At 42.9% G+C, this 25,707-nt stretch overlaps 1 protein-coding gene across 1 annotated transcript in view; it reads left to right on the top strand.

Moving 5' to 3' along the window:
• CUNH12orf56 (chromosome unknown C12orf56 homolog) overlaps positions 1–25,424 on the top strand; it is a 77,365-nt gene extending 51,941 nt beyond the window's left edge. Inside the window, exons 6-13 of the mRNA XM_056130808.1 lie at positions 1,466–1,610; positions 8,247–8,353; positions 9,513–9,602; positions 13,046–13,169; positions 18,518–18,592; positions 19,195–19,269; positions 20,309–20,487; positions 25,149–25,424. Of these exons, the coding sequence (XP_055986783.1) occupies positions 1,466–1,610; positions 8,247–8,353; positions 9,513–9,602; positions 13,046–13,169; positions 18,518–18,592; positions 19,195–19,269; positions 20,309–20,487; positions 25,149–25,275 (922 nt within the window). The 3' untranslated portion in view covers positions 25,276–25,424. The remainder of the gene's footprint in view (positions 1–1,465; positions 1,611–8,246; positions 8,354–9,512; positions 9,603–13,045; positions 13,170–18,517; positions 18,593–19,194; positions 19,270–20,308; positions 20,488–25,148) is intronic.
• The last annotated feature ends 283 nt before the right edge of the window (positions 25,425–25,707 follow it).

Raw genomic sequence — 25,707 nt, forward strand, 5'->3', positions numbered from 1 at the left:
AAGTTAAGTTAAGCTGATCACAGTCAGGTATGGCCCCCAAACCAGCCAAATAAAAATCTATACAAAAGCAACATAAAATAAAGTTTTTTTTTCTTTTTTATAAATTTATTTATTAAATCACTGTGAGAGAAGTTACAAAGCTTTCAGGTTTAAGTCTTGGTCATACAATGATGAAACACCCATCCCTTCACCAGTGCCCATTTTCCACCACCAAAAACCCCAGTTTACCCTCCATCTCACACCCTCCCCCTACCTGTGGGGCAGATGACTTCCACATTACTCTCTCTCTACTTTGATTACATTCAATATTTTGACATCAGACCCACCATTATTATTTGGGATTCTACCCCAACACCCATATCTTCTGAAAAGGCAACAGTAGACAGTTTGTTTGGTATTGCTGATTATGAATAACACATGATGTCATGCGGCTGCAGTAGTGGCCGTGCAATTTTGGAATTCTGAAATTTCAGCAATTAAATCTGTTGGGGTTTCTGCCAAAAGCCGCTGGGTTCCAAGATTTGTTTCTGAGTCTCTGGGATCATGGCCGTTAAGCAGCTTGATCAGGAGCTAGAGAAGCTCATCAGCGGCGACTCGGGGTCTTGTTGGGGCAGGGAGGAAAGGGCCGGCTCCACCCCCATTCCGTGAGGCCCCACGTGTCTCGTTACTGCGGGCCCAAACCTGACTGTCCAGTGGCCTCTGGAAGATGATGACCACCAAGCCACCAGAGGGAACAGGCAGAGGGACCTCACCCTTTTTCCCCCTGGGGTGGCCCGGTGCTGGTAACCGACTGTGGGGACTGGACACATTTCTGCCAAAAGCTGCTGGGTTCTGAGATTTGTTTCTGAGTCTCTGGGATCATGACCATTAAGCAGTTCAATAAGGAACCAGAGAGGCCTTGCCTCCAATTATATAACTGAGCCGGAGGTGGTTTTTGGGTATGTCTCCCACATACCTAACTTTTTGCCATTTACTTTCTTGGTAAACTTGGCCCCTAGTTGTTGGGGTCTGACCAAAGGCACAGCAGCAATTTTGGGGTATCTGGAAGTCTGAAGGTGCCATCAGGCTGCTGATGCACTCACCTCACACGTGCAGATTGACCTGCTGGCAGCGAAATAAAAATTTTTTATTTAATGAAAATCATTAAGCAAATGACAGTGCAATAGGTGATGCATTATGGTAAGTGGTATGGGAATAGACTGAGCAAAATTGTGAAAAGATAAAGATATTTACCAGGACAGAACAGTCATGCTATGGGTAATTTGAGGAAGGGAGAGTGGGCTTGAGAATATTGAAATAATGGCAAGGAGTTCAATTTGGGCAAAACAACTGATGTTCCATAATTGGAGAATAAGAAAGAAGCATAGATTAAAGATCCATCAGTAGCAAAGTGTTACAAAACTGCCAATAATCATTGTAGTTCCTTCTAATTCATTACATGGAATTTTTTCTTGTGTTTCTATAGATCTGAGGAGAAAATCAAGCACTTCAGTCAACTTAAATCTGAGCTTTTTCTTAAGGACAATACATTGAGGAAGATACTTTGTTTAATTACAGAACTTAAAGTTGCAGCCCAGAAAAATTTCATTCTCAAAAGGCTTTTCTGGAAAGTAGGTATTTTGTTTTCAGTCTATAAATGTGTTTATTTATGAAATCAGTCACAGTCACGGTCCTCCCGTTGTTCATCGATTTGCTCGAGGGGGCCCAATAACGTCTCCATCATGAGACTTGTTGTTACTGTGTTTGGCATATCGAATACATCACGGGTAGCTTGCCAGGCTCTGCCGTGCGGGCGAGATACTCTTGGTAGCTTGCCGGGCTCTCCGAGAGGGGCGGAGGAATCGAACTCGGGTCGGCCATGTTGGCTGCTTGTAAGGCAAGTGCCCTACCGCTGTGCTATCACTCCAGCCCAAAAGGAAGCATTTTAAACATAAAGTAAAATATACATGAGTATTGCCTTATATTCTGATGCTGTGTTTTTAAATATTGATAAGGGACTGGAGCGATAGAACAGCAGGGAAGGTGTTTGCCTTGTACATGGCTGACCTAGGTTTGATCTTCGGCATCCCATATGGCCCCTGAGCACCACCAGGAGTGATTCCTGAGTGCAGAGCCAGGAGTAACCCCTGAGCATTGCAGGGCATGGCCCCAAAACAATAAATAAATTAATAAATATTTAAAAATATTGATGAAAAATGCAATATGCATGATCAGTTGAAATGTTATGTAATCAAGTGTGTGTGTGTGTGTGTGTGTGTGTGTGTGTGTGTGTGTGTGTGTGTAGGGAGAAGGAAAAAGAGACAGTGCTGGTTAAAAGATATCACATGGGTATAGTCAAAAAACACAGACAATTGTCCTCCCGTTGTTTATCGATTTGCTCAAGTGAGCCCAGTAACATCTCCATTTTTGAGGCTTGTTATTACTGTGTTTGGCATATTGAATACATCATGGGTAGCTTGCCAGGCTTTGCCGTGTGGGCGAGATACTCTCGGTACTTGCTGGGCTCTTTGAGAGGGGTGGAGGTGGAATCAAACCCGGTTCGGCCGGGCTGGCTGCGCGCAAGGCAAACGCCCTACCCGCTGTGCTATCGCTCCAGCCCCGAGTATAGTCAAAGAAGAGAAAATCAGAGGGAAACTTCTGGCATTTAAGAATGTGTGCACAGACAGTAAAAGGAACAAGTAGGTACCAAGAAGTTTTATTATGTAGGGTTCCCTACAATAAAAATGTAATCAAAAATTAACTTTGAGTGTAGGACTATTTTTTTTGTTTGTTTTTGGGTCACATCAGGGGTGCTCAGGGACTACTCCAAGCCCTTCGCTTGGGGGTAACTCCCAGTGGTTCCCAGGAAACCATGCAGTACTGGGGTTGAACTTGGGCTTTCCGCATGCAAGACATGTGCTCAGCCCATTGAGCCATCTTTTGGCCCCTGTTAATTTTTCAGATGTGACTCCCAGGGAGTATAGCTCTCATGCAGAAAGTTGCACCTTTCTAAGTCTGCAAGTTGCAGGTGAAGGTACTGAGCAGCCCAGGTGAGTACTGATGTGATGCTAATGGGTCCCCGGAGGGGTGTGAGCCCGAGTGCCTGTTGATGGCTGTAGGCTGTGGTTGTAGGCTGTGACTATAGGCTGTGGCCTGATTCTGATCAGCAGTCGCTACATATTTGCCACTTTCTCTCAAGAAGTTGCCTCGTACACAGCCTCCCTAGCCACACTTGACCATCCTGGCCCCTTTCCAGATTCTTTTTTTTATTTATTTTTTATTTTTTAATTTTTATTTTATTTATTTATTTTTTTGCTTTTTGGGTCACACCCAGCGATGCACAGGAGTTACTCGTGGCTCTGCACTCAGGAGTTACTCCTGACAGTGCTCAGGGGACCATATGGGATGCTGGGAATTGAACCCGGGTTGGCCACGTGCTAGGCAAACGCCCTATCTGCTATGCTATCTCTCCAGCCCCTCACCCCCTTTCCAGATTTTAAGTGCTCCTGATGTAGGGTAACCAGCTACCTAGTTTGCCCAGATTATCATGACCTGATGTTCTGTTTCACCTGCATCTGAGGAGTTCCCAGGATGTAGAACTTCCTGTGCTTATGTCAGAACCAAGAAAGTCAGAAAGGTTAATCCCTCTAATTAGAGGGAAGATGAGCCAGAGAGAGTATTATACCCACCAAGATAGATAAGGATGATGTTGCATGGTGTAATTTCACATTTAGTTCTGGATAGGTCCTTTTAGGAATACACCATCCTTTTTTTGCCCCCTGGGGAGTAGGGCATACCAGCCATGCTCAGGCCATGCATTCCCGACTTTGTGTTTAAGAATAACCCCAGGCAATGCTCAGGGGACCATATGTGGTGTTAAGGATGGAGCCCAGGTTGGATACATTCAAGGCTTTGCCTCCTGCATAATCTTCTTGTTCCGCCACCCATGTTTTGGCTCTTTTACAACTTCAGAAGATTATGGATAACATGGTGCTGACATCGAAATAATCAACATTATCCCCAGATGTCTGCCCCAACTTTTGGCACTAGCACGATATGCTCATTTAGGATTTAAGAACCGGGTCTTCATGGAATGTGTAGCTGGGGAGGTGGCAAGGAGAGAAAGGGGCCCAATCAAGAAGAAAGGGGGAACCTGGAGGAGGAGGGTCCAGAGAAGCCCACTTAGACATACTGGACAAAGGGTTAGATTTAAAGTAGAGGACTGAAGAGAACTGAGGAGAAAAGAGGTGCATATAAGGTGTGTCCTAGGAAGACAGATGTAGAATATCAGGTGCTGGTCTGGGGATCCTTTAAACAACTTCAGTTTTAAAGGAGGCTAGTTGCAATGGTCTTACTGAGGAAGACTCTAGAGAAAAGGAATTAAGCCCAGCCCTTTTGATCAACCTACCGACATGGCTACCCTTTTCCCTCTAAAAGCTTGAGCCATGTGGGATGACTTGAACCCCTGTCCTTTCCAGCCCTTCCATGACTTTTCCTCCAGATGGCTTCCTCTAGGATACTCCTTCCCTTTCCCTTGTTCCATTTTCCATTTTCACTCCCTCCTGCGAAAGTCCACCCACTCTTCAGGGCACAGCTCAGGTGTGAGATCCTCAGTGGGGAGCTTTGATGCCTTTTTCTTTTTATCTTTTGTGGCAGTTCTGTGACACAGAACTTTCCTTGATGTATCATAATCTATGCTCTTTAATAAAGTAGCTCCCTGCCACAGATGGCTATTAAGTTCTTTATGTGGTTACTGATTTTTTTCAAGTTATCAAGGTTTTGTTTATATGACTAGAAAGTCCATGCATAATGTGCATAATGTGTCCTGGGAACTAGGAACTCTTCCTTTGAAATCCTTTTAGACGTGGGTTCTGTAGTGGAGAGTGACTAAGGAAGTGTGTCACTGCAGCACAGAAGGAACACAGGAAATAAAATGGGAAGGACGCCTAGAACCCCACCAAGCTTAATGAGTGAAAATAATAACACGTAAGGCTCTACCAGTATCAGCCAGGTCTGTGAGCTCTTAGAGAGTAATTTAGTGACACCATGTTGAGAATGTCTAATAAGCTCAAAGAAACAATGGCACAGGTAGTCAGCAAAGCACAAGAAAATTTGAGAGTGGAAATGAAGAGTATGGTAGTGATATAAACACATACACACACACATTCTCTCTCTCTCTCTCTCTCTCTCTCTCTCACACACACACACACACACAAAGGTGTCTAAGCAGCAGAATAACAACAAGTAAGGGAAAATCAAGGAGTTGCAAGATGAGATGCAGGGAATCTCTAAAAAGCAATAAGATGGACAAAGTTTGAAAGCAGATGAGCAACGTATCAGAGAACTATTGGATGAAGTCAAGAGGAAGAATGTAAGAATCATTGGAGTATCTGAAGAACAGAAAGGAAAATTCAATGAAGAACCACTAGTTAAAGATATCAAAGTTAAAAATTTCCCAGAGTTGAGGAGTGCAGGCACCCAGATCTAAGAAGACTGAAGGAAGTATTTTGGTCCTCATTGATTTCAATGTTAGTAGCTACATATGACAGTGATTATTATATTGTACAATGCAGACATACATTTATGATAACACTTTCTCTTTTACAATTCAATATATATATTTGTATACATATATTTGTATACATATATATATAAATATGCCTGCTACAGGTAACCGTTATTAGAAATGTAAGCATGATTAACATTCCTACTACCAAAAGTTTAGTACTTTAGATAATCTTTTTACTATAGTTTTAAAACATATTTTTCTTTCCTTTTGGTTTTGGGGTCACATACGACATTGCCCAGGGCTTATTCCTGGCTGTGAGCTCAGGTATTACTCCTGGCAGTGCTTGGGGGAGAGACATGTGGGGTACCAGGGATCTAACCCAGGTCAGTTGCTTGTAAGGCAAACACCTCCTTCCCAGTTGCACTGTCTCTCTAGCCCCTTCCTCTGACTTTCTCCATTAAGTCTTAAAATAAAATATCCCTGTATGTTATAACACAGTTCATATTTTGAATACTGAATAATTTCCCACTGTGTGTATGTCTCATTTTGCTTTTCCATTCATCAGTTGATGAACACTTGGGTTCCTTCTGGTTTGACTGTTATCAATAACACTTCTCTGAACATGTGGGTATAGGTGTCTCAGGGACATCCTGATTTCAGTTATTCTGATTATGTATCCAAAGTAGAATTATGTGGTAAATCTCTTTTTGTTATTGTTGTTGATTTTTAATTTTTTAATTGAATCACCATTAGATACAGTTACAAAGCTTTCATGACTGAGTTTCAGTCATACGTCAATCGAACAACCGTCCCTCCACCCATGTACATTTTTCACCACCAATGTCCCCAGTATCCCTCCCACTATGCCAACCTCACTCCACCCTCTGCCTCTGTGGCAGACAGCTTCCTTTTTAGTCTCTCTCTACTTTGGTGTGTTATGGTTTGCAATATAGATACTGAGAAGCCATCACGTTTGGTCCTTAATCTATTTTCAGCACACATCTCCTATCCCAAGCAATCCCTCCAACCATCATTGACTTAGTATCCCTTCTCTATCCCAGCTGCCTTCTCCCCCAGTCCATGAGGCAGGCTTCCAACCATGGAGCAATCTTCCTGACCCTTGACTACTGTCCTTGATTGTTAGTCTCATATTATGGTATTTTATATTACACAAATGAGTGCGGTCATTCTATGTATGTCCCTCTCGTTCTGACTCATTTCACTTAGCATGATACTCTCCATGACCATCCACTTATAAGCAGATTTCATGACTTAATCTTTCCTAATAGCTGCATAGTATTCCTGGTAAATCTCTTTTAAAATTTTTGAGGAACCACCATAATAATTTCCACAACAACTCTATCCTTTGATCTGACTACCAGCAGTGCATGAGGATTTCAGTTTTCTATGTTCTTGCCAAAACCTGTTATTTTCTATTGGAGTGGGGCACATTCTACTGTGCTCCCAGCTATGGGCTCAGGGATCAGTGCTGGCAGTACTTTGGAGACCATATACAATGCTGGGGATTGAACCTGGGTCAGCTGTCTGCACTTTCTCTCCAGTAAGTTATTTTTGTAGTCTGGGAATGCTAAGAACTTTGTAGAAATGATACACGTAATTCCAGATCCAAAAAGCCAATTTATCAAATTAAACTAAGTGGAACTTTCTGTTTTTGGATAGTGTGAATCCTGGGTGTTTTTTTTTTTTAAGGCCTGAGGAGAAAACAGCAGAGGAATGGAAAAGAGAAGCAATTGCATTAGATTTCTCATCAGTTACTAATTTACCTGATTTCATGGGCCAGTGCTTTTTCTGCATGCCCACATTATCTCATGAACCTGGCTAGGGACTTACTCAAAATCGTTCACAGGTTGCAGAAGTAACTGAGGGGCTAGAGCCCGGGCTTTGCATGTGGAGGTCCCAGGCTTGATCCTGAGCAGTGCATGTACCCCCCGATACAGCTGGGGGTAACCCCCAAGCACCAGTGGATATGAACCAAGGCAGGGAAAAAAGACAAACCCAGAATAGTTTCTACCACTCTTTTAATTAGTTTTTCAATTGGTTTTGGGCCACACCCAGATGTGCTCAGAGCTTACTTTTGGCTCTGTGGTTAGAAATCACTCCTGACAGTGCTCAGGGAAGTCTGTGTGGTGCTGAAATCAAATCAGGGTCACGGCAAAGCAAGGCATGTGACTGATCACCCGAATTATCTCTCCTACCCCAGTTTCTCCCCACTGAATTAAGAGTTTATTTGGCAAAAATGATTTGAGTGACCAGTGTCTAACAGAAGTGTTAGTGCCATTCTGCACCCTCTTCCTGGACTGTGTGAGTGCTGCGACATTGTTTTCATATTTGGAAACATTTTCAAGTGAGAGGATCTCTAGCCATTATTTCATCTCCACACAAAGGTCAAATTGCTTTGGAAAGGCAGGACTTAGAGGTGGCTCCAGTCAACACTTTGATACAAGGTGACTGACCACCTGACTCTACCGAGATGCTTCTGGAGAACGTTGGACATGAATGGGCGGGCTGGGGCCAGAAGGGACCTTTCCACAACTCCTTGCAGGCTTCTCTGGGCAGGAATCTCTTGGTTGTAACCTAAGCTCTGCTTTCAATACAGATTGTACTAGTATTAATGAGGATTGTAATTCATCTTCTCCCCAGAGAACAAATCAGCTTTTCTATTTCTATTATGTCAGGATAGTGTTCAACCAACCGATATTATAATTACCAACACCTTCTTCTTTGCTTGCTTTCACAGACCAGTGACCTTTTCTACTTCCTGGTGAACAAACTTCAAGAGTATTTGCCAGAGTCTAAGGATAAGAATACACTTCAGAATAAAAGCCAAAGGGCTGATGAACTGGTGTAAGTACTAACCTGCAGAGGTATTTTTTCCCCCTAGAGTGTTAATGATCAATGGATGACACTGGAAAAATACACACTGTATTGATGATTAATGGTGCCATAATTTTTGCTTCACATGGATGTGTGTGTATGTGTGTGTGTGTGTGTGTGTGTGTGTGTGTGTGTGTGTTTGGTTTTGGGCCACAGCTGTGGTTCACTGGGGATTTTACATTGGGGATCACTCCTGGCGATGGTTGGGGGAAACCATGTCGTGCTGAGGATCAAACCCTGAGTGTAAACTATGTGCTCCAGTCCTTTGTGCTATTTCCTGGCTCTCAGATGGATTTTTCTCTCTTTTTGGGTCACACCCATCAATGCACAGGGGTTACTCCTTACTTGTGCACTCAGGAATTACTCTTGGTGGTGCTCGGGGAACCATATGGGATACTGGGAATCGAACCCAGGTCGGCCGAGTACAAGGCAAATGCCCTACCCACTGTGCTATAGCTCCGGCCCCTCAAATGGATCTTTTTAAAAAGTCAATCATTAGTTCTAAAATGTAAAGAACAAATACTTAGAAACTTAGTAATATTATTTGTCCTTAAAAGGGGAGAAGGAATAGTGTCTGGACTAAGGACACCTTTCACTGTATTTCTTTTTCTTTTTTGCCTTTGAATATATTTGATTTTTGGGCCACATGTGTTAGTGCTTGGGGGTTGTTGCTGGCTCATTGCCCAGGGGTCACTCCCAGAATTTCACGTGAGACTGTGCGGTGCTGGGAATCCAACCAGGGGCTCTCGCATGCAAGTTAGTTATATGCTCCAGACCTTTGAGCTCTTTGACTTTTGAAGTTTTGAACCAGTTATCAATTAAAAATTAAAGTTACTAAATATTAAAAAAATAAAATAGGGCATTATTATTGTGAAAACTATGGTAAAAAATTAAGTAGAAAGAGTGTATGAAAATGACTTCTCATCCTGACTTCCAATTGTTAGTTCATTCAACTAGTATTTCTGAGTTCTCATCCATGGTTGGCAATTTGATGTACAGAATTTCTTTTTATATATTTTTTTCCTGGGTATAGGAATGCAAGTTATTCAATGCTTCCTGAAGTTCTGAAATTCTGAATTGAAAATCAAATCATTTTGTGCTCTCTTGAAATTTTCTCCTTATGTTCTAGGGCATGTATTGAAATTATACAGACTCTGGGACTGATGTTCAGAGAAACAGAAACTGAGTCTTCACGCCTGCACACATTAGCAGCTAAGAAGTAAGTTCTTTAGAAGACACTGGAATTGTAGTTACACTCTATTAACTATTTTATTGAGAGGGTAGTTAGCACTTAACTCCATCCAAAGCTGTTAAAGCTCACTTCTCTGTTCATTCCTTTTATAAACATATTAAATTCTATTGTCTTTTCACTTTCTTCTGTGGAAAATTAATCAGCACATGCTGAGTTCTGTTTGTCTTCTAGATGATTAAAGTTACACTCATTTTTTCTTAATTTAATTTTTTGTCATAATCAGGTGAATCTGGAAAAGACCAAATGACAAACATTGATCAGTAAAATCCAGGAGGCGTAATAGAATCTTTCATAACATCCTTATATCCTCACAACCAAAAAAATTACATTTCAGAGGCGGGAGTAGCTTCATTTAACACACGTACACTGTGTGGCCTTGGCTTGAATGACACTGGGGGACTTATTAAACTAGAGGGTAAACTGCTGTGCTAAAGATGCTCTAAAGCTTATGGTCCAAATTACATCTCCCTCACTAATATTCCAGGGTAGTCCAACTCCCCAACACCCACCCACCCAAGTCAGAAAATCAGAGAACGTCATTATATTTAGAAAATGCCTTACCTTTCTTAACAAACATAATGTAATTAACAAGGTGATAGTGCGATAGATTCACTTTTCCTGACTAGACCAAATATATAACATATATATATTCACTTGTTCTAGCTAGACTTAATTTTATTATGATATATAGATAGATAAATAGATATAGATACGTATCTCTCTCAATATATATAATAGAAGCTTTTGATTCATAAGACTTTCTCCTTCAAGTCTTTTTATTTAAGGGGGTGGAACAACACCCTTGGTGCTCAGGGCTTACTCTCAGCTCTGATTTTAGGCAACACTTGTGTCTGGAATCAAGGGACAGTATGTGGTGCCAGGAGTCAAATCCACGTTGGCTGTGTGAAAGGCAAGCGCCCTACCCACCGTACTGTAGTTCTGGTCCTCTCCTTCAAGATTTTATTTGTTTTATTAACATAACATTGGTTTACAAGACAGGATATGTTTGAGAGGTATAATTTCATACCCCTTTAAAATGCATGCATGTTACTACACTACATTCACTCCCGCCCCCCCCCTCAAATGCCACTATCCCTCCACCATACTCACTGGGCACCCCTGCACTCTTCCAACCCACTTCTCTCCCTTTGGTAACTTCAACTTCAACTGTATTTTGAAAGATATTGTAATACGTTCAGAATTCTGTCACTGGAAATAAATAACAATCCAAACAATGAAAGTATCACATTGTTGACCCCACATTTGATCCTGTGATGTCACTGTCACTGTCCTCCCGTTGTTTGTCAATTTGCTCGAGCAGGCCCAGTAACGTCTCCATTATGAAACTAGTTGTTACTGTTTTTGGCATATTGAATATGTCACGGGTAGCTTGCCAGGCTTTGCTGTGTGGGTGAGATACTCTCAGTAGCTTGCCGGGCTCTCCGAGAGGGGCAGAGGAATTGAACCTGGGTGCCCGGGTTGGCCGTGTGCAAGGCAGACGCCCTACCCGTTGTGTTATAGCTCCAGCTATTAATCTTTGTTTTCAGGATAAAACTACCATTTAGAAGAAAATCTCCACTATTATTGACCCAGTAGATTTTAAGTTGAGTTAGCAGAGGGGTAGATTTCAAGCAATAACTTCCATTTCAGCAAAAGTGAAAAGCATTTGTTAATTAAAAAATTTTCCTCTATTTTTTCCCCATAAGTGGAAATTTTTTTAGCTCATCCCACTTCATTATAATCCTCTTGGAGTGTCCTATAAATCTTTCATATTAGCAGTTATGGTTGAAATAATCGATTATCACAGTAAGTGACCCAGAATTGAAGAGTTCCTTTCCTTAGTCTTGGATGTACTTTGAAAAGCTACTGCTGGGAATAAAAGACTATAATTAAATATAACAGTAAATGGAATGTCAATTCAAATTCAATATCAGAAACAGCTTCTAAGTGGAGTGTTCTGATGATTTTGGAAGGTGTCATAAAAATAAGATCGAACGTTTTACAGTAACCTGAACAAAACACCAGCAAATGTACCATAGGACATTTTCAAAAAACCTTGTTTTTCTTTTTTTTTTTTCTTTTGGGTCACACCCGGCGATGCACAGGGGTTATTCCTGGCTCTGCACTCAGGAATTACTCCTGGAGGTGCTCAGGGGACCATATGGGATGCTGGGAATCGAACCCAGGTCGGCCAAGTGCAAGGCAAATGCCCTACCCTCTGTGCTATTGCTCCAGTCCCAAACCCTGTTTTTTTTTTTGAAAGTGTACTGATATGATTCTCCACACTGACCCAACTCCATAGAATGTGGATTTTATATTGTACTTTATTTTTTCTGGCGGTGCTATGGCTGCCATGAGCATGCTTGTTGGGATCACATTCAGGTCTCGTCTCCTGCATGCAACATGCATTCTTAGACCATTGAGCTATTTTCTGGCACCTGGTACACTTCATTTGAAAGCAAAAGACTTGGGATTGTTACTATTTTTATTAAGTAATAGCTACGGGTCTTTAGAGAATAGTACATTGCTGGAATGCTTGGTTTGCTTGTGTGTGTGTGTGTGTGTGTGTGTGTGTGTGTGTGTGTGTGTGTGATCAAGTATCAAACCCAGAGCCTCATACACACAAGCTTAACTCTACTGTTTTGGGTTTTTTTTTTTGCGTTTTTTGGGTCACACCTAGCGATGCACAGGGGTTACTCCTGGCTCTGCACTCAGGAGTTACTCCTGGCGGTGCTCAAGGGACCATGTGGAATGCTGGGAATCGAACTTGGGTCGGCCGCGTGCAAGGCAAACGCCCTACCTGCTGTGCTATCTCTCCAGCCCCCATTAACTCTTCTGTTAAGTTATGTTCCTGGCCTAAATACTTGCTTTAAAAAGGGTTTTAAACATGAAAATTTTTATGTTCAAATAGCATTTTAAGATACTGCATGTTGTTTCTTTATCCCTGAGTACATGGTGCACGTTAGCACATGAAGGGCTCTGAGAAGTCCTATAGTAAAGATATGCAAGTGAGTCTAGTTTCACCAAGAATTGCTTAACCCTCCTTTGACCACGTAAATTGTTTTGACTGCAATATTACCTGAAATTTATAAACCATATAGAGACCATTCTAAACTACTGTTATAATTGAAACCCCCCCATCTTCCTTAAATCCAACTTGTCTAAGTTTTCCAAACTGTATGAACTTTTAGAACATTGTTGCTCTAAATCAAAAGATTAAAAAGTTCTATTTTTGTTTCAATGTCATGTCTATACATGTATCTGCATGTGTAAGAATGCAAAGAAATTCAGTTAAAATGGTCTTCAATGCTCTGTACTTCTAAGGATAATTATATTCGGTGTCTGAAAACTCACCTTCATCAATTTAAAAAAAAATTATTCATGAATTGCCTTTCATGTATATTTTTCAGGGGAACACTTTTTAATCTCTTGCTAATTTTAATTAGCAAGCCTCAGATTCCAAAGTCTTGTGCTGTGTTTGATATCCAGCTGGTGGCTGACTCAACTCTGGTTGAGAAGTCTTTTGATGCTGAGGTAAGAGTTTTGGGAATAAACTAAATATAAGAAATTGACTTTTCTAATATGGACTGTGGTCTTCTAAAGTATGACATTGACTATAAAATATAATTCAATCAAAGAGAAAATATTTTGTTTTTAAGCTCAAAACTTAAATATACATTTAGTCATATTAATTACCCAATTTGGTATCTTAGCTCAAAACTTAAATATATATTCAGTCAATATTAATATACTCAATTTGGTATCTTAAAATATTATACCAAAAAAATAATAAACATACTTTATAAATTATATGAACCTGTTTGCATATAAAATATATCTATATCTAATTCTATAGGAGTTGAATAGGAAAATGTTTTACTTTCTCTTCACCTCAGTCGTGTAAATTGAGTTTGTCTTCCTTCCTTCCCCTCCCTCCCTCCCTTCCTCCCTTCCTCCCTCCTTCCCTCCCTCCCTTCATACTTTCCTTCATTCCTTCCCTCCCATCCTATTTAAAATTTTGAACCATACCTGGTGGTGCTCAGGCCATACTTCAGGCTCTGTGCTCAGGTTTCATACGTGGCAGTCTCGGGGGCTGTAGAGGGCGCCAGGGAGCAAATCTGGCTTGGTCACAGGGAAGGCAAATGCCATGCCCTTTGTACTATCATTCTGCCCTCTCAGCTGAGCTTTCCTAAGACTGTACTAAAACATTAGAAATATAAAACCACCTAGAAATGATTGAGAGACAAGGTGGATGGTAGGAAAAGAGCTTTAGTAGCAATCAGGTAGCAGGTGCAAGACCTTAAGTAGCAACAAGATGGTAGACTTGTGTTCTAGAGAACCATCTTGTGGGCCTGGTAACAGCGAACAGTTTAGATAGGAAAAGAACTGGGAAGAGGATGATTTGAAAGACGGTTTGCAGACTGGTGGGTGGGCACCAGGATTGTCAATAAATTCACTGTGGGTAGGTCCTCTGAGGTGTCTTCCAATTATGTTAAGGGTTATCTTAAAATAAGCTTGATTTTAGATGAGTTGATTTTATTTGCTCAATAGCACAGCGGGTAGGGCATTTGTCTTGCATGCAGCCAACATGGCCAACCCGAGTTCGATTCCTCCACCCCTCTCGGAGAGCCCGGCAAGCTACCGAGAGTATCTCACCCACACGGCAAAGCCTGGCAAGCTACCCGTGATGTATTCGATATGCCAAACACAGTAACAAGTGTCACAATGCAGACGTTACTGGGCCCGCTCGAGAAAATTGATGAACAACGGGAGAACAGTGACAGTGATAGTGATAGTGATGGTATTTCCATATGAAATCATGTAGTCAACAGTACAGTTGGGTGTGTTCTTGTTTGGGAATCTGTCAATCTTTTGCACCTGGCCTATTAGTACAACAAGGAGCAGATCTTATAAATTTTGAATCCAAGGTGTAGAGGGACTTGAAGCGAAAGCTCTTTGTTGCAAGAAACACTGTGTGGACTTGAGACACTACAGACACTCTTCTCATGTGCCCAGTGGCTAGAAGACAGAATCTCCCACTATTCAGAATTTTTGAGAGTGAAAGTGTTTGCTAAGGAAGGAGCTGGATCTCAGTAGTAGATACACACATTGCATGTGTGACACCCTGGGCCTGATCCTAAACACCAAAACAGTCTTTGAACCCTCCATTTACCATCTCATGAAGGGTATGAATCAAAGAGCGTGTAAGCCTAAATATTGGGGATCACGTTTTTAAATTCCTGAAGGGAAGTGGGACTATTGTCTGACTTGGCAGTCAACAGTGCTCTTCTCTTTTGGCTAGTATTCTATGGGTCATTGTATCATCTTGTCCCCAATGGTCCACTTCTGTAGCCAATATTAAGCATAGTGTTTATATGAGAGCCTTTTTTTTCTTCTTTGTGGTGATTGGGATTGAACTCAGGGCCTCTTGCATGAAAGGTAAATGCTCGACTTCTGAGCTATAGCCCTGATCCTAATAATCACTTTTTATTTTATTTGGGGGGAAGGGGTTGGCACACCTGGAAGTGCTTGGGGCTTACTCCTGACTCTGCATACAGGGATAACTCCTGGAAAAGCTCAGGGGACCACATGTGGTGCTGGGGATGGAACCTGGGTCAATTGTGTGCAAGGCAAACACCTACCCTCTGTACTATATCTCCAGCCTTCTAAAAACCAACAAATTGTCAAACACTGTCCTCCGGTTGTTCATCGATTTGCTCGAGCGGGCCCAGTAACATCTCCATTGTGAGACTTCTTGTTACTGTGTTTGGCATATTGAATACTCTCAGTAGCTTGCCAGGCTCTCTGAGAGGGGCGGAGGAATCGAATCCGGCTCAGCCAAGCTGGCTGTGAGCAAGGCAAATGCCCGACCGCTGTGCTGTCACTCCAGCCCAATTTAAAAAAAATAACAAAACCAAGACTTGAGAGATAGTACAGAAGTTAAGGTATTTGCCTACATGTAGCCAACTCTGGTTTTATTCCAGCACTATCTACTTGATCACTTGATCACTTGACTTCCCGTTAATCCTCGATTTGCTCGAGTGGGCACCAGTAATGTCTCCATTTGTCCCTGTCCGTGCTAGTGTAGCCCAATGGTGTCTGTTCGCTCTAGGAACACGAAGAGCCTCAAACTGATCATTCATGATCTTGATGAAGAAGTTGGACCAGCTGGTAGGTGGGCTGCCACGCAGTCTTTTGACATCCCGTGGAACCTAGTTGGTAACAGTTCTAGTCCAGTGGCCGTCTTTAAATCTCATTACGTGACCAGCCCATCTGATTTTTGACACCTTGGCAAATGAGACAGTGTCCCTGATTCTTGATTGTCCCTGATTTCCCTCTTGGAAAGCCTGGAAAGCTACCGAGAGTATTCTGCCCACACGGCAGAGCCTCGCAAGCTATCCGTTGTATATTCGATATGCCCAAACCAGTAATTACAGTGGGTCTCATTCCCCTGACCCTGAAGTCTTCACCAATATGGCAGTATTGAGAAAGATGAGAAAGGAGAGGCCGATAAAATCTCAAGGCTGAACTAGGCTGCCGCAATGAAGGAATACAAAAACGATCGTCTGTACTTTCAATGCACGTACACTAGCATCAGATGCATCCATCGAGGACCTGATGGTACAAGCGCGAAAGATCAAGTACAACATCACTGGTCTGACTGAGACAAGAAGGCACCAATCTCATCATGCTTTTTTCGACACTGGAGAAGAATTGTTCCTCGGAACATGCAATAAAAGAGGTGTCGGAGGCGTCGGTGTCCTTGTCAACACAAACTTGGCCATGAGCATTGATTCATTTGAATGCCTAACAACCCCAATCGGACGTTTACATTTGAATAGATGTGACTCACTGCCAGCAGTTTCTATCTTCCTTGTCTATGCACCAACATCTAATTATGATGAAGGAGAAATTGAGAAGTTCTACATGGAGCTGGAGAAGTTCTATAAAGAAGACTACATCTTATACAAGATCATTGTGGTTGATTTTAATGCCAAGATAGGACCAAGAAGATCAGCCGAAGAACTTCACATCAGGACCCATGACCTAGAATGGAATGAACAGGGTGAGAGACTGTCTGAGTTCATCATGTCAACCAAGACCATCCATGGTAACTCACAGTTCCAGAAGGCCGCATCTAAACGTTGGACATGGGAGTCTCCCGGTGGATGATTCCACAACGAAATAGACCACATCATATTCAATTGATGGTTTTGCCTGACCAATGTCGCTGTTGTCCCAAAATTCCAAACGGGATCGGACCACCGTCTCCTTCTTGCAAAATTCTACTTCACAGAGTGGGGAGAAAGGGCTGCAAAGTTTAAAAAGAGAACTCCCAGAACGACCACCAACTGGGAGCTCTTTGGCACTATTGCAGCAACATGGGAAGATGCCATTGTTGACAACATTGACGAAGAATACGATCGACTGGTTCAGCACCTCCATGATTGTGTGAGGAATGCCAAGAGAGATAGCCACAAAGAACGCCTGTCTTCAAAAACTCTTGAGCTTATTCACCAACATGGTTTGACGCATGCCTCAGGCAACCACAAGCGAACGTCCGAGCTCACAAAGCAATGCAGAGATGCGATCAAGGAAGACCTCAAAGAGAGAAGAGCAGAAGTGCTGGTAGATGCGGCAGAAGCCGGGAAAAGTATTCATAACGCCCGCCTGTCCTTCGCCAACTACAAGACCAAGATGACTGCCCTCCAACGTCCTGATGGATCTATCACATCTTCCAGAACGGCAATGAAGAAGATTATCCATGACTTCTACTCAAATCTCTTCGATAGCCATGTCCACTTGCCGACATACCAAATTCCACAGGATGGATATGTCGTTCCCAACGTTCTCCCTTCCAAAATCTGACACGCCATTTCGTCGGTAAAGAAACAAACAGCACCCGGCCCAGACAAGGTCAGACCTGACCACCTGAAGAACCTGCCGTCAGTACTCATCAATACGCTGGCTCGGCTCTTTACACGCTACCTGTCTGAATGCAAGGTTCCGTCCCAGTGGAAAACCAGCAGTACTGTACTACTGTACAAGAAGGGAGACATCCATGACATTGGCAACTATCGCCCGATTTGCCTATTGTCTGTCATCTATAAGTTGTTCACTTGAGTCATCCTGAATAGGATTGGCAGAACACTAGATGAAGGACAACCATGCGAGCAAGCCGGGTTCCGCAAAGGATTCAGCACCATCGACCATATCCACACAATGACCAAGCTCATTGAGGTTTCTCGGGAGTTCAAGATGCCGCTCTGTCTAACATTCATTGATTATCTACTATCTACTATCTACTATCCACTATCTACCCCAAACTCTGCCCAGAGTGATCCCTGAGCACAGAACCAGTAAATCCTGAGTAGTGCCAGGTGTGGTTCCAAACACCCCCCCCATTTCCAGAATAAACCAACAGGAAAATTGAAAGAGTTAATTAATTAAAAACTATTTAATAGGCCTAAAGAGATAGTACAAGGGTTAAGGCTTTTGCTTTGCATACAATTGAACCAATTTGATCCTAGGCGCTGCATGGTTCACTGCAGTGAGACTCCCGAGCACAAAACCAGAATAACTCCTCATCACTGCTGAGTGTGGCTCAAAAAATCAACAAAAGACAGGCTGAAGCAACAGCACAGTGGGCAGGACACTTACCTTGTACGCGGCCAAACCACGTTCAATCCCTAGAACCACATATAATCCCCCAAGCCTGACAGGCATGATCCCTGAGCACAGAGCCAGGACTAAATCCTAAGCATAGCCAGGTGTGACCCCCAAACCAAAACCCCTAAAAATATTCTATAAATATCTAAAGAGAAAGACCTATTTTCTGACTCTGCTAATAATGTTACATTGATGGTTATTTAAAATTCTAGTTACAGAAGCTTATCCTGGAATATACAGATACAGCCACAGCACTTTTATATGAGATTCTTCTTGTCTTTCAGCAGGTATAACATATATTTTAATTTGAGTAATAATGTGATTAGATATATTATAATGAATATTATATTTGTATGTGTATATAATTAATAATATGCCCTTCTAATGCTAATGCTCATATAAGGCTGGGGATATGGCTCAGTGGCAAAGCTCATACCTTTCATAATGAAGATCCCTGGGTTTGATCCTCAGTAACACACACACCCCTTGTATTGAGATGGCCTCCAACAGTAGTCGACTTAAAATGACAGTAGATTTTAAGCTCTCATATAGCGCTGTTTCCCAAATGTTTTCTGACTGCAACACCATTCAACCTTGTTTCCTTACTATACCCCCAAACCTCTTCCCCTTACCCCTCTCCCACATCCTACAGGTTGGCCCCCTAATGTCATGATTTGGCCTCCCATTGACTCAGTTTCACCTGTGGCCCCTTGGACTATCCTAGGGTCCAACAGGGCGCCCATAAGGCTCCTGACTGAGAATCACTGCCTGGCATATTTTCCTAAATATTGATTTTTTAAATATTTGGCTATAAATTGTTTTTGAGATTTATCTTAAAATGTATCTCAAACTTCATAAATGTAACTTATTTATCTCCTGAATCATTTAGGGAAGTCTTGAATTAGGATCAACGAAGTTTGCAATTAGCTGGATGATGTCATTTCTACAAAGTTGTCCTCCCATAGTAAGTACCTAGAAATAGAAATAGAACTGCTGGGCCTGGGAAATAGCTGAGACTGCCGGAGCATATGCCTGTGTGTACTGGGCCTGGGTTCAGCACTGACTGGCAACACGTGCACTGCCAGGCCTGCACACAGCAGTGCTCGGGGGACCCTGTGGGATTGAGCCGGGCATGGCTGCATGGGTCTGTACGCCCATACTTCTCACCTCTCTGAAGGTACTTTTGGTGTTATTGTTTTTGAACCAAGAAGTATTCAGGGCTTACTCCCGGCTCTTCTCAAGGATCACTCTTGGTAGAGTTCAGGGGACCATATGTGATGCAGGGGATTGAAGCCAGGTTGGCTGTGTGCAAGGCAAGCTCCTTACCCACTGTTCTATCTCACCAGTTCAGGGTATTTAGCTTTAACTTCCAAGGAACATTTATTGTGGGTCTAGACCACGTCTGTTGTGGTAGGCACAACAGTACCTGTTCAGTAAAATGTGTGCTGAATTAATTCTAACGAAGATTTGATTCCCTTACTATCAATTGGTTTCCATTATTCATGAATTTATACATTCAACCAACATAAATTTAATTGTAAATATCCTCAGGTAGTGAATAGATAGTGAAGCAGGTCCAGAGAAGTAGTATAAGGGGTTAAGGTGCATGCCTTACATAACCCTGATTTAAATCCCTGGGACCATAGATGGTCCCCTAAGTGTCACCAGGCATCACTCCTGAGCACAGAGCCAGGATTAGCCCTCGCACACTGCTGGTCCATCCTCAACCTTCATATATGCTGAACGTTCTCCCACTACCTTTCAGCTACACTTCCTTAACAGTCATTAGTAGTTTTGACCCTCCCTGAAGGGGGGCAAGTGGCAGCCCCAACCTGAGACCTGGTACTCTGATTATTGCTTCACTTGGAAATAGTGGAGGGGTGATGGGTGGTGTGAGGAGAGTGCAGCTTCAGCCTTGGTTTTTAGGTAAGGAGTCAACTGAAAAAGGGATTCTTCTAGGTAATACAGTAAGTGCATATCACGACTGCATTTTCCTTGTCTAGATTACTTTTGTGGCCAGTACTGTGAAACAAATGGTGAAGGGACTTTCAGCTTCATTCCAACTCCTAAGTCCCTGCCAAGCAGTCCTGTTATACCAGCAGTTTTACATTCTCAAGAGCTGCCTGCAGTACAGCACTACCCTGGCCGAGTATATCAGGAATGACTACAGAGAAGAATTCAGGTAAGGAAAAGTCTATTCTGGGGTCACGGGTGTGGCCACACAGAAAGTAGATAAGTGTGTGTGGTACCAGGGATCCAATCCAGGGCTTCACATGGAAAGGGCAAGGTCTCTGCCACTCAGTTACATCTCTGACTCCTCTAGCTGTGTTTGTTTGTTTGGGGTTTTCTTTGGGGGGGGTGGGGGTTCACACCCGGCGATGCACAGGGGTTACTCCTGGCTCTAGACTCAGAAATTACTCCTGGTGGTGCTTGGGGGACCATATGGGATGCCGGGGATCGAATCCAGGTCGGCCGCATGCCAAGCAAATGCCCTCCCCGCTGTACTATCACTTCAGCCCCCAGTTTTTTGTGTTTTAATAAGTTTCCCTTTGATCTGAGAGGCTGAGTAGGATTTGGGGGAGCTTTACTAACCATTACCGTTTGAAGTATGTTCCCATAGCAGGAAAGGTGGGGCGTGCTGCTGTCTTTGAAGCGCTGTTCTCACTCGCGGTCTCTCCTACAGCCAGTCCAGAAGCGTTTTAATCCCCACCATGAGTAACGATGGGCGACACACCCTGCGGAAAGGGATGATAAATTGTGAATTAAACTGAGTCTTAAGAAGGGTGATGCATTAATGAGTGTGGTGATTAGCTCTTTGGGTCTGTTTTATTTATCCCCTTCTTAACTCAGTAGCGCATCAATGAGAGAGCGTCGGGCGCTGGTCTCATCAGCCAGCTCGTCCAGCGCTTCAGGCTCCTCCCTTCTGCGAGGCCAAGTGTGCATCGCAGATTACCTATCGGGACAAAACTTGGCTTGGCCGGGATGTAGGTTGAAGAGGGTGTGGCAGGCAAGCTTTGCTGCTAGTTTGGATGGGGAGAGAAGGGGAGTCCTACATTCTGGCCTTAGATCAGCTTTTTTAGAAAGTCACTAATTTGCAGACCCTGTTCTGCCTTCGTGTGGTTTATACCCTGGACTCCATTCTGATTCCCCTAATTGGATGTCTGACCCCCTGTGTGGTGGTCCACACAATCCAAGGTTTATTCCTCATCTTTATTCCCGCTCCCCCCACCTCCAAGGTGACATTCATAGCATCAAAATTTCACCATTTTAAACATTTTACAGTGGGCTTACTCCTGACTGTGCATTCATAGATCACTCCTAGCAATGATCAGGGGATCATATGTGGTAGCAGAGATTGAATTTGGGTCAGCCAGATGCCTTACCCTCTGTGCCATCTCTCTGGCCCTCCAGTGGCTTTTAATACATCTCACAATGTTGGTGCAAATATCACTATTCTTATTTTTTAAAAAAGTGTTGTTTTTTTCTCTTATGTTCATTGAGACACTGTTCATAAACCCAAATTTTACAAACAACCCGAGTATCTAATAACAGATGACTGAATAAACCAACCATGGTATACATACACAATAGAATACTGATGAATTTATGCAATTTGCTGCTACATGAATGGGTCTGGAAAGTACTATACTGACTCAAGTTAGGAGAGGAAAAGACAATAAGAAAAAAAGATCTCTCTCATATGACATATATAAACATAGAAGAGGAATAACAAGTTACCCAAAGTAATAGGAACTGAGAACTGGTCTTCAGGAGGAAGCGTGCCACATGAAGGGGAGACAGGTGGGGGGACACTGAAAGTGGTGGAGGAATCAGAAACTGGTGGCGGGTATGATGCTCAAATATTTCACTGTGAAGCCCTAACAGTTTATAGTTATGTAAACCGTGATGCCTAACATAAAATTTAAAAAAATCGTTAACAATAATGGTAATTTCCAAGAATTGAGATTTTAATATTAAAAGACTTAAATTGGGGGGGGCAGGCTGGAGCAATAGCACAGTGGATAGGGTGTTTGCCTTGCACTTGGCCCACCCGGGTTCAATTCCCAGCGTCCCATATGGCCCCCTGAGCACCACCAGGAGTGATTCCTGGGTGCAGAGCCAGGAGTAATGCATGTGCATTGCCGGGTATGACCCAAAAAGACCAAAAAAAAAAAAAAAGGAAGAAGAAGACTTAAATTTTTTTTAAAAGTGTTGTAATTTTTTGGTGATACTGGATATTGAATCAGGGTCTTATATGTGCAAAGGCCTCTCTCCTACCACCAAGCTCTGTCCTTGGCTCCTGTCACTGCTGCCTAGTTGCAGAGCAGTTTCATCACCTCCCCTAAGAAACCCGCTGCCCATGAAGCCGACTCTCTTCCCCCACCTCCCCCAGGCCCTGACAGTCATTCACCTACTGTCTCTATGGATTTGCCCATTCAGAATATTTCATGTAAATGGCATCATAGAATCTGTGGCCTCTTGAGTCTTTCTTCTTTCACTTTATGTGTTTTTAAAATTCTTCTGTATTGTAGCCCTCACATACCCAATTTTAAAGATCAGGAATATTAAAAAATCAGGACAGCTGGCAAAAGGGATTTTTGCCTTCCTACGGGACACTAAATAGCAGCCATGTCTGTAGGTGAAACTCAAGTACTGTTGAATTTGTCATTATCTCTTCTCTCTATTATCTCTCTCTCTCTCTCTCATGCACACCCAGTGATGCTCAGGGCTTATTACTGACTCTGCTATCAGGTCTCAGGGATCAATCCTGAAGATACTCAGGGGACCATATGGGATGTAGGAGATTGGACCCAGGATAGCTGCATGCAATGCATGTGCCCTGCCCACTGTACTATCTACTGTACTATCTCTCTGGCCCTTGTTACTTACACGTACCCTCTACCTCCCTAATGAATTACCAGACCACTGAAATTTCTAATCCTTATTTTCTTTTCCTTTTTATTTATTTATTTTGGTCCACACCTGGGGTGCTCAGTACTTACTCCTGGCCTGTACTCAGGATTATTCCTGGTGGGATTTGGGGGACTATGTGGAGTGCTGGGGATTGAACCTGAGTTGTCTGGATGCAAGGCAAGTACCCTATCCATTGTACTATCCCTCCACTTCCGGTAATCCTTTTCAACTATTGATTTTTCAGCTGCTATGCAATAGAGTCAGTTGAGTAAGTATTAAAAAATAAAAAACAGCAATCCCTGTCTCACACACAAACAATGTAGAAATTGTTTGCCTGAGATCATTAGGCCCAAGTAATAGCATTTTAAGAAAGTTCCCTAAGAAAGCACTTAACTGGTTCCCCTGACCACTGAAGAGTCTTTTTAGCCATTCATAGAAATGGCAAAGAGCTTTCTCACTTTCAGGACTAAGAGGGTGTACAAGGTTTAGGTGCTTGCCTTCCACCCAGCTGACCTTGATTAGATCCTAGCACCACGTGTAATCCCCCACCCAAGTACCACAGGAGTATTCTCTGAGCACTGCTGGGTGTGAAGCCTCCAAATATCCCCACAGAAAATATTTTCTCACTTTCTTCCCTGTCTCTCATCTTTCCTGTGTTTTCAATTGTGTCCCTGGCATAAACTATGCTCTAGTGGTCACATGGTTTAACCCTTTCATTTGATTTCCCACTGTTTGTTGCCTGAGAGACCAGGAAGTGGGGGCCTCACCTCAAGCAAGCTTGAACTTTCTCTTTCATGCATTATTAAGGAAGTGAGCTTCCTTTTTTTTTTTTTTTTTTTTTTTTTTTTTGCTTTTTGGGTCACACCCAGCTAAGCACAGGGGTTACTCCTGGCTCATACACTCAGGAATTACTCCTGGCAGTGCTCAGAGGATCATATGGGATGCTGGGAAACAAACCCAGATCTGCCACGTTCAAGGAAAACACCCTACCCGCTGTGCTATCGCTCCAGTGCCAGAAGCTCACTTCCTTTGCTAGTCAGGTGCTTATGTCACCTGAGAGGCATCCACATTAGAGGTTTTCCGGGTCACCTGTGAAGGAGGTTGGCAACCAAAATAGTTGGCTGAGAGGCCAGGAGATAGTACAGTGGTTACAGCACATGTCTGACATGCACCCAACAGGTTTGATTTCCCTTGATATGGTCCTCTAAGTGTCACTGGGTACAGTCCTCAAGCCCCCAAATACTGCCAGGTGTGGGGTTGGAGACATTCAGCATCGCCCGGGTGGCCTGTGTATTACCCGCACTGCAGGGCCCAAGCAGCATTGCATCCCTGGGCTTTTGCGTTGAAACAAAGGCCTGATTGGCCAAAGTTGCCTGTGGGGCCCCCCAGACATCCTTAGCACTACTTGGGAGTAGACACCCCATTCCACACTACATCTGCAGAAAGAAAGAAAGAGAGAGAGAGAGAGAGAGGGAGGGAGGGAGGGAGGGAGGGAAGGAGGGAGAAAGGAAGGAAAGAAGGAAGGAAGGAAGGAAGGGAGGGAGGGAGGGAGGGAGGGAGGGAGGGAGGGAGGAAGGAAGGAAGGAAGGAAGGAAGGAAGGAAGGAAGGAAGGAAGGAAGGAAGGAGTAAGGAAAATTCTGAAGGAGTCTTGTGGCTCAGATATCCCTGTCTACCAATCCCATTGCAGCTAGAGACATTCTGATGTGACCAGTGTGAAAATTTATTTATTTATTTGGATTTGGGGTCCCACCTGGCAGAGCTCAGGGTTTACTCCTGTCTCTGTGCTCAAGGATCACTCCTGGCAGTGCTTAACAAAACCAGGGTTGGCTGTGTGCAAGTCAGAGTGCCTTGACCCCAGTTGTATCTCTCCATCCTTACCCCAAATTCTCCTCTTATATGCTCCCATGTTGTTTTTTTCTCCTTTACAGGTACTTCATACACATGTCGGCCTTGGAGAAAAGACTCCCCTTCTGCTACCCTATCGCCCAGCCTACCACTCAGCTTTTTCACGAAGTCCTGGAACTGGTTGAACAGAAGCAATTTGTGGATGTGTGAACAAGAACACAGAATGTTCCTCTGGAGTCCTCTGAATATGATGAGAAATTCTTTCTGGTTTATTTTAAAATCTGGATTCCTTTTATTTTATGAACAAATATTTTATTTGCATGTTCTATCAACACCTTTCTAGAATAAGTTGTTATTTTTTTTTTAAATCAGCCAGACAAAAACACTTTAAATAAATTGACCTACATGAAATGGTGCTTAAAAACTAGTGTTTCTCTGGGGGAGTGGGGGTGGTGGAGAAAAGATTCTAAAAACAAAAACAAACGGGAAAAAAAAACCAATAAAGAAAAATAAATGGAGAAAGTACAGCCTGTTCAGTTTCATTGGATGAGAACAGTGAGTAGCACAAAACTGCCCAGACATGCAGAGACAGACTGTTGTGTGGAACAGACACTACACTATGATCACTTGAGAAGTGCTGAG

Source organism: Sorex fumeus, unplaced genomic scaffold (genome assembly GCF_029834395.1).
Source record: "Sorex fumeus unplaced genomic scaffold, SorFum_2.1 ptg000081l, whole genome shotgun sequence".
Lineage (NCBI taxonomy): Eukaryota > Metazoa > Chordata > Mammalia > Eulipotyphla > Soricidae > Sorex > Sorex fumeus.